Source organism: Lathyrus oleraceus, chromosome 6 (genome assembly GCF_024323335.1).
Source record: "Lathyrus oleraceus cultivar Zhongwan6 chromosome 6, CAAS_Psat_ZW6_1.0, whole genome shotgun sequence".
Lineage (NCBI taxonomy): Eukaryota > Viridiplantae > Streptophyta > Magnoliopsida > Fabales > Fabaceae > Lathyrus > Lathyrus oleraceus.
The window spans coordinates 81,538,406-81,553,277 of NC_066584.1; the positions used below are offsets into that span (position 1 = coordinate 81,538,406).

Sequence of the window (14,872 nt, forward strand, 5' to 3'; positions counted from 1 at the left end):
TGACCCTTGGCTGTACCGCTTTGTCTTCTGCTCTAGATCTATGCAGGTAGCCAAACACTTTGCTCTTCTGGTAACTCAACTGCACCAAGAGCGTGACATTGCTTTGGGCCAACTGATATTAGCTTCTCTCTACGAGTCTCTATCTGAGGTTGTCTGCTAGATCAGGCTCTTCTACCCTTAGAACTCCAGAAAGAAAAACGTGTTGGTCCATGGCCCTTTTGGGTTTCTGCAATTATGGCTCAATGCCACTTTCTCCAAATATGTAGCCCCTTATGGAATGAGGAGAGTTGTGTGTCCCCCAAAAGAGCGACATCTTATCTGGAAGCGGTTGATCCCTCTGACGCCTATCGACAAAAACTTTCTAGAGATTCAAGTATTTCGTCTCATATTCAACATCATGTTGACTCGTGTCGATTTCCTACCTTCTATGGCCCCTTTTAACCGTCGAACTGAGGGTCCTGAGTGGCTCACCAGACCTTTCCCTCCGGCTGACGGGGAACATAGGGATGAAACCTTCCTCATTTAGAGGCTTTTTATGGTTCCCCGCTTCTTGTCGGCTGAGACTGCCAGCAGCAATCCTGGCCTAGTGGCTTATCAGCCTAACCTTGAGGCCAGGCAATTTGGCCTTTGCCAATTCATTCCCAAGTCTTTGTTCTCCTCTCAGGAGTTACTTGCCAACATCCTCTACGGTCAACCTTGGAGCGAGGTCGAAGAGGAACTTGAAAATATTTAGAAAAACCGACCACGTCTTCCTTCTCTTCCCTTTCGACCAGCCTATTATTGTACCAATGAATTCCATGATTGGTGGCAGTCATATTTTACCCTTTATGTTGGCGCTCCTGATGCCAAACTCTCTGAATTGACTGAGGCTTTTATTTGTTTGCAGGCGAAGTCGACCAAGTGTAAGGCTTTTCATGTCAAACAAATTCGTGCTTTCTAGAATTATTTCCAAGTTGTGTATTGACCAGATAATCTTCGTGGGACCATCTGGGAGGCTGCGGTCGAACTAAAAGCGAAAATAACCGACCAACTTCCAAAACTCAAAATCCCTGCTTACGTGAAAGACAAATATCTTTACGCCCTTCACTTCGGAAAACTCAAGTTCCCTCCTCTGCCATCTAGCCCTTTGGCATTGGCCTTTGGTCATTTGGTTCCGGTGTGGTTCTATTGTCCCATTTCATACGTACAAAACGCCTCTAAGAGAAAGAAGGCCGACAGAGTGGTCCCAACGAAGTATTATCTGCTTGACTACTCAGGGCCGCTCCATATTGATCCTCGATATGTTAGCATGTTCGAAACCACGCAATTTGGTAACACTTCTCTGGAAATTTTAACCCTCTCTTCTACCTGGATTTCATTGCTCACTTGCATTTCTTTCATTTATTTGCAGCGCTCCTTCTAAATCCTGCAGGTTCTACGTTTGCTAACCAACCCGTTCCTTCGACACAGGAGGCTCAGGTTCGACTCTAGCTGAATTACTGTTTGCTTTGGTCTTTTGTTTTTTATTCTTAACCATCCTTTTTTCTTGCAGGCTGCTCCTGAGCAATCTTCTAACGATGATGGGCGCCCTATTTCTCAAGTCTTGAGGAAACCCAGTTCTTCTGTATGCCCCTCTCTGAAGCATTTCTATTTGCTCTTGTGTTTTCTTAAAGGGAATATTACGTGGTTGCTAATGTTTCACTTATGTGCAGGGTCAACCACGTTCGACAGAACCTACTGTCCCTTCTACCTCCAAAAAATCCAAAAAACACAAACGCTCTACTCCCGCGGGCTCTGAGGTATTTCTTGTCGGCTTGTCTTCTCTTTTGGCTAGACTATCTGCTTATAACCTCTCCTCGTGTCTCCAACACACCTCCCAGCATAAATCCAAAAGCCACCATGGCCACAAGAGGAAGAAACATGACTCTCCTTCCAAGAGTGGCGACAACAAAAATAAGAGGCACCATACAATGCCTCCTTCAGAGGCTCCTATTGAAGATGCCGACACCCTTGTGGTCGACACTTCCATCCCCAGTACGGTCCCTGCTCTAGCCGTGGGAGATTCACCGTCGATTGGTCTCTCCCCCGCTACTGCCTTGGGGAACACAAATCAGGATGCAGTCTCTCCTGCATCGACACAGGTATCTACCCATTTTCCTATTTATTTCTTTGAATTTTTTGTTGTGCTTTCCTTACATTTTCTTTCTGCAGGATGATGCCTCTACTGAGTCGACTCAACCTGTTGCCGACTACGCTCCCGCATCGTCGGTTTCTTCTCCAACTCGCCCATTTCAATCTGTCGACACCGCTGGTGAGTCCATTGAATTTCCTCTCCAGATTAGTGACAGTGACTCTGACTCAGTCACTAGTCCTGCAACGCATCCGGACTCCAGTTCGACTAGTTCTGACTCGAGTCTCTCTTCAGCTTCCTTGCAGGATCCACGGGGGGCAGTAGGTATCGACACCAACCAACAACAAACCTCTCAGACTACTCCTTTGTCGATTGCTTCTCCCCCTCCTCAGATTACTTCTCCGTAAATAGCTTCTCCGTAAATAGCTTCTCCTTCACCCTTCCCGGTACTGACGATCAAGCCTTCAGCTTTAGAAGCCATTACCAGACTCCGCAATCTGGTGAGATGGCGTGATGTTTCTTCAGACTCTGAGCAGTTCCATTCTGGCAAAATGGCCCCTGAGGCGACGAAAACTAGCGCACTTGCCCAACTAAAAGATCTCCAACTCTCTAAATATGCCAAACGTGCAATGGCGGCTCTAGAACAGATCTTTGTGCCTATGTTGCGCCATATTGACAACGTTCGGGACACTGAGTGCCAGATTGCTGATACTGAGGCCTCTGTGAAGGAGAAATGGGAGTTGGTGATGCATGCCGACGCGGAAGTCACTAGTATGTTGGGGGCTATGGAGGAGCGGAAGAAAGAATTGATTTCCAAACAAACACGGGCTATTGAGATACGCCAACAAATTGATGCCCTTCGGAGTCAAATTGCTACTTTGGACGGTGAATTGGAATCAATTACCCAAGAGGAATCACGCTTCATCGACGAAGTGCTCAAACCTGCCCAGGCCACTGTGGAGCAAACCACCAGTTATGCTTTAGCGGTCAGCGAAGAGCTTATGGCCGTCGAAGGGAAGCTTGAAGAGCTCAAAGCTCATGCCGACACCTTGGAGCCTGTGTCCTTGCACTATAATTTTGAACTTAAATCTTTCCAATCCAAGTTCGGCCAGCTTTGACCGTTTTTTATTGATTGTTTTTTTTTGTAATATTTAAACAATGGCTTCTTGCCACATTAATGTTATCTTTCTTACTTTGTATTGTATGTTCATTTTCTGTACCTTTGCAGCTGGTTTCTAACATAGTTATCTCCAACCTTATTCTTTCAACAGTTATTTTAGTCTGCCAAAATTTTGACCTCTTGAAGGAGAGGCCTATATTTTTTCAAATACTTTCCGTTCACTCTTAAAATCCGCCTCTCTGGTGCCAACTCTTCGACCTCGTAGGCGTTGTTAGAAAAGGCCTGCAAAACCTTAAATGGTCCTTCCCAATTTGGGGACCACTTACCCAAAACTCTGTCATTTCTGTCCATAGGCAGGATTACCCTCCAAACCAGATCGTCGACGGCAAACACTTTCCCTTTCACCCTTTTATTGTAGGCTCTGGCAACTTTCTCTTTCTGTCTTTGTAGATAGTCTAATGCTAACATTCTTTCTTCATCTACGTCGACTAATTCGTCTGTCATCATACTCCAGTAATCTTCAGAAGGTATTTCATACTGCCATTCGCCTGTGCGTAATATGGGGTAGATGTCAGTAATTTGATTCCCATTTCTTTTGAAAATTCTTGCACTTTTCGACCAGTGAAAACTGACCCCTGGTCTGTTGTGATAGTTTCTGGGACGCCAAATCTGCAAATGATGTAACTCTGGACAAAGTCTATCACAGCTTCTTGGTCCACATTTGTTAATGCTACGGCTTCGACCCATTTTGTGAAATAGTCGATACCGACTAACACATACCTTTGTTGTTTCAACGAGGCTGGCTTTATTTCTCCTATAACGTCCAGAGCCCATCCTCGAAATGGCCAGGGTTTCACAATTGTGTGTAGCTCGCTTGCAGGCACATGCTGTATGCCCCCATGCAATTGACATTCTTGAAAGCCTTTAGCAAATTCAATGCAATCTTTCAGCATTGAAGGCCAATAAACTCCTGAACGCATCAAGAGCCACTTCATCTTCAAACCTGCTTGATGTGCCCCACACGCCCCGCTATGTATGCTCGACATAACCACGTACGCCTCACTTTCTCCCAGGCATTTTAATAACACTCCTTCGACTGTCTTTTTGAATAATTCATCATTTACCAAGACGTAGCTAAGGGCCATATACTTTATCTTTTGATCTGTCGACCCCACGGGATTACGTAAGTAATTGACTAGCGGTTTACGCCAATCACTCCCTCCCTCGTCTTCCCCAACTTCACGATCGCCAGATTTGACGGTGACAACACTGTCGCTCGTACTTTCTCTCTTACTTGGATCTCTTCGTCCTGGTCTTTCGATGTTTTATACCCTGAAGCCTCTTGCGCCAAATCGTTTGCTCTTTGGTTTTCTTGCCGTGGTATGTGTTGGAGATTGACTTGCTCAAACCTCTTGAGTAGTCTGATGGTGACCATGAAGTACATGATCAAATTTTCTTTAACACACCTATACTCTTTCGATGCTTGTTTAATCACTAACTCTGAATCTCCCATAATTTCGACATTCCTTGCCCCCAATTCTAGCAGTAGTTCAAGTTCGGCGATCAGTGACTCATACTCTGCTTCATTATTGGTGCATATCCCTTCGATTTTGTATTTGAACTCTTCTGGAATTCAATCTGGAGAAATTATGACTCCTCCTATCCCAGATCCATGCTTATGTCTTGACCCGTCGAAGTATAGCCTCCATGGTGCTAAATCTACGTAATTCTGCGCCATTTCGACCATTGAATGGTCGACAAGAAAGTTTGTTACTACCTGCCCTTTCATCGCTTTCAAGGGTACGTATGTCAGGGAGTATTGTATTAACGCTAAAGCCCATTTTCCAATTCGACTATGCAAAATTGGTTTAGATAACATGTGTTTAATAATATCAAAGTGGGAAGATACGTACACATCAACAGGATTGATATATTGCTTTAATTTCGTACAAGAGAAATACATGCATAGACATAGTTTTTCTATATCACTATACCTAGTTTCAGGATCATTAAGCACTCGACTAAGGTAATACACAGGTCTTTCGATGCATTTTTCATCCTCTTGGAATAACATACTTCCTATAGTTGATTCTGAGGCTGCAATATACAGTCTCATTGGCCTATGCCTAACATGAGGGGCCAATACTGAAGGCCTAGTCAAATACTCTTTGATTTTGTCGAAAGCCTCTTGGTGTGCATCCTGCCATTTGAAATTTTCGTTCTTAAGTCGAAGTAGTGGGGAGAACGCTTTTGTTTTGCCACTTAGATTTGATATGAATCTTCTAAAAAAAATTATTTTTCCCAAAAAAGATTGCAACTCCTTTTTGGTCGACGGAGGCTTGACGTCCATAATGGCTTTTGTTTTACTTTGGTTTACTTTAATACCCTTTTTATGCACCACAAAACCAAGGAAGTCGCCTGCCTGCACACAAAAAGCGCATTTTAATGGATTCATTTTTAATCCACATTTCCTCATCCTCAAAAAGGCTTTTCGAAGATGTTCGACGTTAGTATGTTGACCATTGGATTTTATCACAATGTTATCAATGTAGACTTGCATGAAATCTTCGATGAAATCATGGAACATTGAGTTCATTACCCTCTGGTATGTTGCTCCGGCATTTTTCAGACCGAATGGCATGACAACCCACTCATATGTCCCTAAGGCTCCTGGACATCGAAACACCGTCTTCGGCACGTCTTCTTCTGCAATAAAAATTTGGTTATATCCAGCATAACCATCTAACATGCTTAAATATTCAAAACCAGCGGCCGAATCGACCAGCATCTCAGCCACGGGCATGGCATATTCATCTTTTGGGGTGGCCACATTTAGATCCCTAAAATCAATGCATACTCTTAAAGACCCATTTTTCTTTATGACTGGCACAATATTGGCCAACCATTTGACATACCTTGCAGTTTGAATAAACTTGCTTTTCAGGAGTCTTTCTACTTCTGTTTTCATCTTTGCCATGATCTCCGGGGCGAAACGCTTAGGCGTCTGCTTCACTGGCTTTCTTCCAGCTTTTATGGGCAGCTTTAACTCCACTAAATCTCTACTTAAACCAGGCATTTCATTATAATCCCAAGCAAAACAATCTCTAAATTCTTTAAGTATGGATATTACCTCAGACTTTAGTTCGTTGTCGATGTTGGCGCTTATATATGTTGGCCTTTTCTCGCCATTCTCGCCAAGGTCGACTTCTTCCAAGGGGTCTTTTGGTCGGATTTTCTCTGGTGCCTTTGGGTCTTTTTCGAACCCTAAAGGTTCACTGTTGTAAATGCAGTCCAGACGCTACATGTCGACGTCCCTTTTGGCCAAAGTTGGTTTGTTTGGGGGTTTTGGCCCAATAGCCATATGCCCCCCTTTATTCAACACACAGGCTTCAACAGCCATGTTTTCTTCAACCTCTAAAGCCGACTTTATTTTGTTCTCGGCAACGTATGCCGAAATCTTTCTTAGAGATTCTAACTCAGACATAATCATTGACGTCCCTCCAGCCTGTCGGCTGGATACCTGTCTATGGTGGATTGTCTAGGCGTTCCACATCCCAAATGAAGTCGTGAGTCTCATGTAGAGTTAGGGAGACGAAAGCTTCACTTAGATTAGCATATACATCCTCAGCTGGGAAGCAAGGAGAGATGTTGGCCTGCTTTCTTTCAAACTCCTTCTTGCCGACATTATTCACATCGGCCATAAAATATCCTTGGTCGGCCTCGATATTTTCGGCCACCCCATCCTCTCTCCAAATCACCAGCCTTTGGTGTGCTGAAGATGGTACAACTCCGACGCCATGTAGCCACTCTCTGCCAAATAGTAAGTTGTAACTTGGTTTAGTGTCTATCACCATGAATAGTGTTTGTCTGGTTACTGAACCCACTGTGATATTCACCATAATCACTCCCATCGTGATTTTCATCTTTCCTCCATAGTTTTACAAAACCACGTTATTAGATCTGATGTCGGTATCATACTTACCAATCTTCCTCAGAATATGGTGCGGCATGATGTTAACCGTGGCATCGCAATCGACCAACAGTTTGTTGACTGTTACGCCTTCCACTCTTGCCCTTATCAGCAGTGGTTTCAAATGATTTTTTATGTTCATCGTTGGTCTTTCAAACACTGCCTCCTGGCTTTCAGCAGAACCATCGTTCAACACAAAATAGCATCTTGGTTGGTGAAATGCCATTTCTTCAGCGTCAGCATTGTCTGCTGACTCTTCGACTTCAGTCACACACCTGTATTCCTGTGGTAGGATTGACACCATGTTGACCAGGATATCTAGGCTTGCTTTAGATTCTGAATTGAAGTCATCAGTCACTTCTTCAGAACATATGTCAGTCGGCCGACGGACATATTCTCTTATTCGTTCCTTCGCTGCTGTGTCGACTTTCACAATAATTTTCTTCCCATCGTTCGCCTCGCTGGACATGCCTCTTCCAGCTTCTCTTTCTGCTTGTTTTCGTCTCTGAAAACGTCTCCATTGAGTCCTTGTCATTGGATTCTTTCCCAAATAGTTTTCAGAGATATGAGTCCTCTTCTCCGATTTAAATTTGCGTCTGTAGTTAATCGCTAGCCCTCCTCTAGCAGCAACAGCAACACCTTGTGGGGTGTCTTGTTTTTCCTAAGGCTTGATCCAAGTACCTCTAGGGGCACTTGCCGACGGAACAAAGCTTTTAGGCCTTGCTTGGTTATTTCCCACAGCCTTTTTTTGAGCCTCTTTCATTCTGGTAACCCCTGGTTGGCACATTCCTTTTGCTTTTACCCAGTTGCAGCTTATGGAAATTCTCTGCTGCTATTTTGTCGGTGATAGCACCACACCTTGGGCACAGGCACACCTGTGAACCCTTGTTCTTGCAACGATATAGAAAATCCACCAAGTCTTCATCAGCCCTTGGGTAAATTTCAGCTATATCGACATCTAGGCTTTCCCCAGTTTGCTCCAGCATGTTGGCCTCATCATATTCGCTGATCTCGACCATGTTGATCTCGACTGGCTCCATGAACAGGGCTTCCTCCTGGTGAAGAGGATCAGCGTCGATCTTCATTCTGCGGCCAACAAATTTCAGCCTGCCTTCTTGAATCGCTTTCTGAACCAAATCCCTGAAAAGGTAACAATTTGAGGTGTTATGACCAAGATAGTTATGATATTTACAAAACCCTCTTTTCTGTCTTTGTTTCAACGGTGGTATTTTAGTACCAGGAGGCACCGCCATTTGCCCATCTTTGACCAATAAGTCAAAAATTTCCTCACATTTTGACACGTCGAAAGTATAAGTTTTTGAAGGGAATGTTGGGTTGTTTTCGACAGGATTTTTTCCTTGCGCAGGCAGCAATGATCGACACTCATAGGCGGACCCTGGCTTTAGTTCAGCCACGTCGATTTCTAATTCGGTCGATGAAGCATAATCGGCCTCACGTATTGGGTATGTCGCGTCGTATTCGACAAACGCTACCTTTTCTTTCTTAGACTTATTGTGCCTAACTTTTTCTAGCCTTAGTCGTTCTAGATGTTGGACTCTGTCAGCCAGTTGTGACATACTTTTCACAAAAGTTGGATCTATCTTCTTCCTAATGGAATAATCTAAACCTCCTGCGGCCATTTGAACTAGTTCATGTTCTGGCACTTGCGTAAAGCACCTAGCCTTTAAGGACCTAAAACGATTCAAATAATCATCTATACTCTCAGCAAACCTTCTCTTGATACTAGACAATTCTGCCAAACTAATTTTGGAGTGCCCTTCATAAAATTGTTCATGGAACTTCTTTTCTAATTTGACCCAGGTGTCGATTGAACTTGTGGCCAACAAAGTAAACCATGTGAAGGCAGCCTTGGTCAGAGAGGAGGGGAAGTTTTTTAATCTTAAACATTCATTATGAGCTAGATCCCCTGACTCTGTTAAGTATCTGGCGACGTGCTCTATTGTCGATTCACCAGACTCTCCCCCAAATTTAGTGTACTTAGGCACTTTCATCCCCCTAGGCGCCTCGGCTTGGAGAATAAATTCAGCTAACGGGGAGGCGTATAATGGCCTTTGCAAGGTAGCACCCATGCCATTTCTAGCCATAATCCTTTCGACAATAGTTGTTTAAATTATTTTCCACCGCCAAGTCTTCTTGTCGATGTTGGTCGACAATTTGATCAGCATCCTGGGGTCGGTTAACCATTACCATCTGGTTACGTCCCGCAACTCCTGATTCGACGCCTTGATGTTGAAGGGGTCTAATGATTTGTCCTTCGTGGACTGTCTCCTCCTCCGCTGCCCCTATCTCTATCTGCACAGGAACAGTCGGTCTAATCATTGGCGTCATCTGTCAGGCCGGTGCCCCCAGAAAATTGCACAAGTGTGTCAATTGGTTCGCCACCTGCCTATATGTTTCAGTAGATTCTTGTATTAGTGGATTAAAGATTGTGCCCATCTGGTTGGTTAACATGTTAACCAATTCATGGTTACTATCGTCCATTTGTTGTCTCAACACCGCTACTGAAGTGTTAGACAATGGCATGGTTCTGTTCTGAGTAGTGTTCCTTATGTTGCCCCCTTGTGCTGATCCTTGCAAGGGAGGATTTGTATCTGAAAACAGTGATGAACTCGATGTCGACTGATATCCTGGCATTAAGGAATACGGCATTCCATAAAGCGGATTTGTGGTGCCAGAGCGAGGCACATAAGGTTTAAACTTCGTTATCGTTGATCCTGAACCCCCCGGTGGAGGCTGAGGAATTGATGTTCCAACCGCACCCGTAGTCGACATGGTTAGGGTTGCACTTGTCATTGGTGGCAAAGTGGCAACCTGTGAGACTACTGTTTCCGTATTGGATAAAGTTCCTCGTGGAACTTCATCAGTGTTAGTTTCTGACATTTTCACACTACTTCGTGGATTACTATATAACTTGCCACTTCTAAGTTTCATGCAATTTCGCAACTGCTCTAGCACCGTCCCACTGGGCGTGCCATTTTGTTTACTGTGGAAATTGGTAAACAACCGCTGGTCCTCCCTAGGCTTTAAAACGAAGGGTTACTTGCAGGATCGACCAGTTGATCCTAGGACATGTGCTAGTGCAAGTGAGGCTTGTCCAACCTTCGACAGAATGACTTTGTGGGGAACGGCTCCTAACAAAGTGTCGAACAAGCGCAGGGTTTTTCCACATGAACGGTTTCAGATAATGTTATCGCCTATATGTGACTCGTGACCGACAGTGCTATAACATTCAAAAGAGGTATACGACGAACACGCTTTTGGTGAACTCTATTATCGTAATAGAATCAGTGTCGACACCGTAAACGACAACATAAAATGATAACTCAAAAGTAAATGAAATTAAGATAAAATGTTCAACTGGAACAATTAAAAAGTAGGGAAGTTGCATTGAAATAAATGTGGTGATTCACGTACATAGCACTCTCAGAAAAACTCTTGCTTCCTCGTGCTGGGAATGGGAAGTTTTCTTACAAGTGATTTTGCAGTACAAAGTGAACACCTCGAACCCCTTGTGGGACACTCTATTTATACTAAACTAGAGGAACTACTCATAAGCTAAACTCCTAGAAACTAGCAGGTGTTATGTCACACGATTTGCACAACCGCCGCACCCATGTCTTGCTAACTGCTCCACATTATGGCGCTCTTATTCCTTTTGGAACTGCTATTTATTTTGAATTTCAACTTTCTCCCGCCCAGACGTTAGGGCGAAGCTGTCTTCTGCCCATTTGACTATAATTCTTTAAGTTCCGAACCTTGCGTCGGTCGACAGAATGGCCTGTCGACGAGGCCAACTTTCCCCGTCGGCTTCATCCTTTGGTTTGTGTTTTTTTCCTTCTTGCTTGCTCCCAACATCTCTTTATCTTTTGGTAGGGTATGACCCCCACATTCACAGGACTCTTTCATTAATTATTCTTTCAGCATGCCTTAGAAATATTTCGTGGTAACAGAATGATAGAGTTATGCATTGTTGAAGTTTGGAAAAATCACTTGTTCAATGGTATAGTTCAAAAATGACCTATAATGTAACCTCATATCACATGCTCATAAAAGTTGAATTAGCTCTCACTCCAAAAATCAAAGTTGAAGTATACATCTTGAATTTGATTGTGAAACTTGTAAATCTTTCATCTCATAAAACTTGAGCAAGTTATGTCCTTGGGAAGTTGACTTTCAAATTAGGGTTTAGACAAAATGACCTATAATGTTTCAACATAGAAAATGATTTTCCAAGCAAAACTAGCTCTAGGTCTCAACATGAAAGTTGTTTAGAATGTCATTTAGAATAATGTTTATCTTGGAATCATTTTCATATGGTGAAAATTGTAGGAGATAGGGTCTAGGGAGACCCAATTTTGATCAAATGAATTCACCTGGCCAACCACCATCAACCAACTTGCTAACCTTCAATTCTCTTGAATTTTTTGGCTCATGGTAGATCATATATGCATAAGATGATGAATTTTGAAATGTCCCTAGAGAAATTTGATCAATTGATGAGATAGCTTGTTGGAGAAGTTACTCAAGATACCCAGTCAAACTAGGGTTTCCAAGGCAAATCACCCTCAAACTCTTGAAGAAAACTTGATCAATATAACATGTAGGAATCAATGGAACTCATATATGATGCTCATAACCATTCTTGGATCAATTCATGGGTGTGCTCTTTGTCATGAGGGTCTCAAACCCTAGATATGAACTTGATAGATAAATGGTGATCGTGCCCTACCTACAAAAGAGTTAGGCAAATACAAAGACATATTTTTGGTATTTTGGTTAGTAAAATGATAATATACAAGTATGATACAATCACATAGTGCTTGGTGATCTCTCCCAAAACAAACCCAATGAAAGAGGGGTAAGGAGGATGCCAATGTATGATCCCAATGCTAATGCTTATGATGAAATTGCATGAGGGATCTTAGGGTCAAATTTGGGGTCTTACAGTTTCGAAAAGGATCCGCTGGAAAATAACACAAAGATGATAGCACAAGATCCTCTAGAAGAGATCGACTTGGGGAAAGAGGGATCAAAAGGCCAACATATCTAAGTGCTAACATCATCTCGGAACTCAAGATCGAAGTGATCCAGTTGCTGAAGGAGTACAAAGACTGCTTCGAATGGGATTACGATGAAATGCCTAGTTTAAGCAGAGATCTGGTCAAATTGAAGTTGCCTATAAAGCATGGGATGAAGCCCATCAAGCAGGCCCTGAGGCATTTTGCACCTGAAGTTCTATCGAAGATCAAAGAAGAGGTCGAAAGGCTTATCAGATGTAATTTCATACGCACCACCAGGTATGTCGAATGGATTGCTAATATTTTACCAGTTATTAAAAGGAAAGGTAGTTTGAGGGTTTTCATTGAATTTAGAGATTTGACTACTGCAACCCCAAAAGATGGGTACCCAATGCCTGTGGCGGAAATGCTAGTAGATTCTGCCGTAGAACACGAGTATCTTAGCATGCTCGACGAATATTTTGGATATAACCAGATCTTCATTACTGGCGAAGATGTGCCAAAAACGACATTTCGATGTCCCAGAGCCTTAGGCTCCTACGAATGGGTAGTGATGCCTTTTGGCCTAAAAAACACTAGGGCAACTTATCAGTGGCCAATGAATTCTATTTCCCCTGATTTTATTGAAACGTTCATGGAAATACATATTGATGATATTGTGGTTAAGTCTGTTTCAGAAAAAAGTCATATAGACCATCTTCGACAATCATTCGAAAGAATGAGGAAACATGGTCTAAAAATGAATCCTCTTAAGTGTGCTTTTTGCATGCAGGCTGGGGATTTCTTAAGTTTCGTGGTCCATAAGAAAGGGATCGAAATTAACCAGAACAAGACTAAGGCCATCATGGAGACGAAAGTGCTATTAACGAAGAAGGAATTGTAGTCGCTTCTAGGCAAGATCAACTTCTTAAGGAGGTTTATCTCGAAATTAAGTGGCAAGACTCAAGCCTTCTCACCTCTACTTCGACTCAAGCAAGAAAGCTTTGAATGGGGGAAAACTCAACAGGAGGCTTTTGACAAGATCAGAGACTACCTTGTGCATCCTCCGATTCTTTCACTTCCTTATAGGAATAGAAGTATCAGATTGTACATAGTTGCATCTGATGTAACTTTAAGGAGCATGCTGGCTCAAGAGGATGAAAGTAGTGCCAAAAGGGCTATTTACTACCTTAGTAGAGTTCTCAATGATGCAAAGACTAGATATAGTGTAGTCGAAAAGTTATGTCTATGTCTATATTTCTCATGTACAAAATTAAAGCATTATATAAAGCCAATTGATGTTTATGTTTCGTCTCATTTCGACGTTATTAAACATATGTTATCTAAACCTATCTTACATAGTCGAATTGGTAAATGGGTGAAATTCTGGTATCAGATATAAGATGTCGAAGGTAATGTCACGACACTAATATCTGTTAATACACAATGGATAAATAAACAGAATTGTAAAGCAAATCACACAAGCAATTGTTAACCCAGTTCGGTGCAACTCACCTACGTCTGGGGGCTACCAAGCCAGGAAGGAAATTCACTATAATAGAATTAGTTCAAAGACTATCCGTACACTTCAACAAGTTACAGTATTTCTCACCTAATCTCTACCCGTGCAACTTCTACCTAAGCACTCTTAGATATGAGAACCCACTCACTTCCCTTACAATCACACACCCGTGATTTTAAACAACAATCCTTGTGAAAAGAAAATACTTTTCAATTACAAAACTCTTGATTTTACTTCACAGTTTCAATCAAGAAGACACACTCTTGATCTTGCTTCAAAGCTTTGATCAAGAAGACAAATCAGTCCAATTCAATCATCAATGGATGACTTGAATGACCTACAGACACAAACCCTAACTCTCTCTCTAAATTTCGCTCAGTCTTGGTTGTGTGTTCAAACAGGTTTTCTAAGCCCCTTTTTACAAAAGCAATCTGTTGGGCTTGGATATCTTGAAAACCCTAAATATATTTTCCAATCAAATCTTTTTATAACAGCTGTATAGATCTCCTTGGAAAATAATCAAATCTGGTTGTAATCCCTGATTGAATGCGCCGGTTAGCCATATCTCCAATCAACCAATGATTGCCATTAATTGTGCAATCACAAAACACCAGACATTTATACTGAATGTTCTGTGTACAGGATGTCATGACATCGGGTCTGACATCCTAGAAAAATCCTGCATAATCCAATTTCCTTTTATAGCAGGTACAACCATATCAGATACCATGACATTGTGTATGTCATCTGAAACAATCCTGCATGAACATGTCTTCCATATAAGCTCCAGCAGGTACAACCAATATCAGAAGCCTTGTCATTGTATGTGGCATTCTGAAACAATCCTGCTTGCACATGTTCTTTAACTCCAGCAGGTACATAGGATATCTCATGTTAAGACATCACACATGACATCTTGTGAACACTCTTTGTTTTACCAAAATTGCTGCCAACACTTAGAATCAACAAACTCCCTCTTTGGCAAATTTTGGCTAAAACATATATCTGTCCTTTTTGTTCACAAGGCAAACTATCAGCAGTTAAACAACATAACAGAAGTTTAATCAGCAACAGAAGCAAAATAATTACTAGCTATGGCTACTAGTAATACACACATGCAAAAGGGTATTTC

General features: G+C 42.3%; 1 protein-coding gene across 1 annotated transcript; it reads left to right on the forward strand.

Moving 5' to 3' along the window:
- Nucleotides 1-234: 234 nt before the first annotated feature.
- On the forward strand, nucleotides 235-2,517 carry LOC127094127 (suppressor protein SRP40-like). Its single transcript, XM_051032991.1, has 5 exons — nucleotides 235-373; nucleotides 1,391-1,458; nucleotides 1,532-1,603; nucleotides 1,692-2,120; nucleotides 2,191-2,517. Exons 1-5 carry the CDS (start codon nucleotides 235-237, stop codon nucleotides 2,515-2,517), a joined length of 1,035 nt encoding a protein of 344 aa, XP_050888948.1.
- Nucleotides 2,518-14,872: the final 12,355 nt, after the last annotated feature.

Bases quoted from the DNA above. Each gene is read 5' to 3' on its own strand.
- LOC127094127 (XM_051032991.1), top strand. From the start codon at position 235: ATGGCTCAATGCCACTTTCTCCAAATATGTAGCCCCTTATGGAATGAG. The intron at 374-1,390 runs GTATTTCGTCTC...ATTTATTTGCAG, and splicing joins AAAACTTTCTAGAGATTCAA to CGCTCCTTCTAAATCCTGCA. The intron at 1,604-1,691 runs GTATGCCCCTCT...ACTTATGTGCAG, and splicing joins TGAGGAAACCCAGTTCTTCT to GGTCAACCACGTTCGACAGA.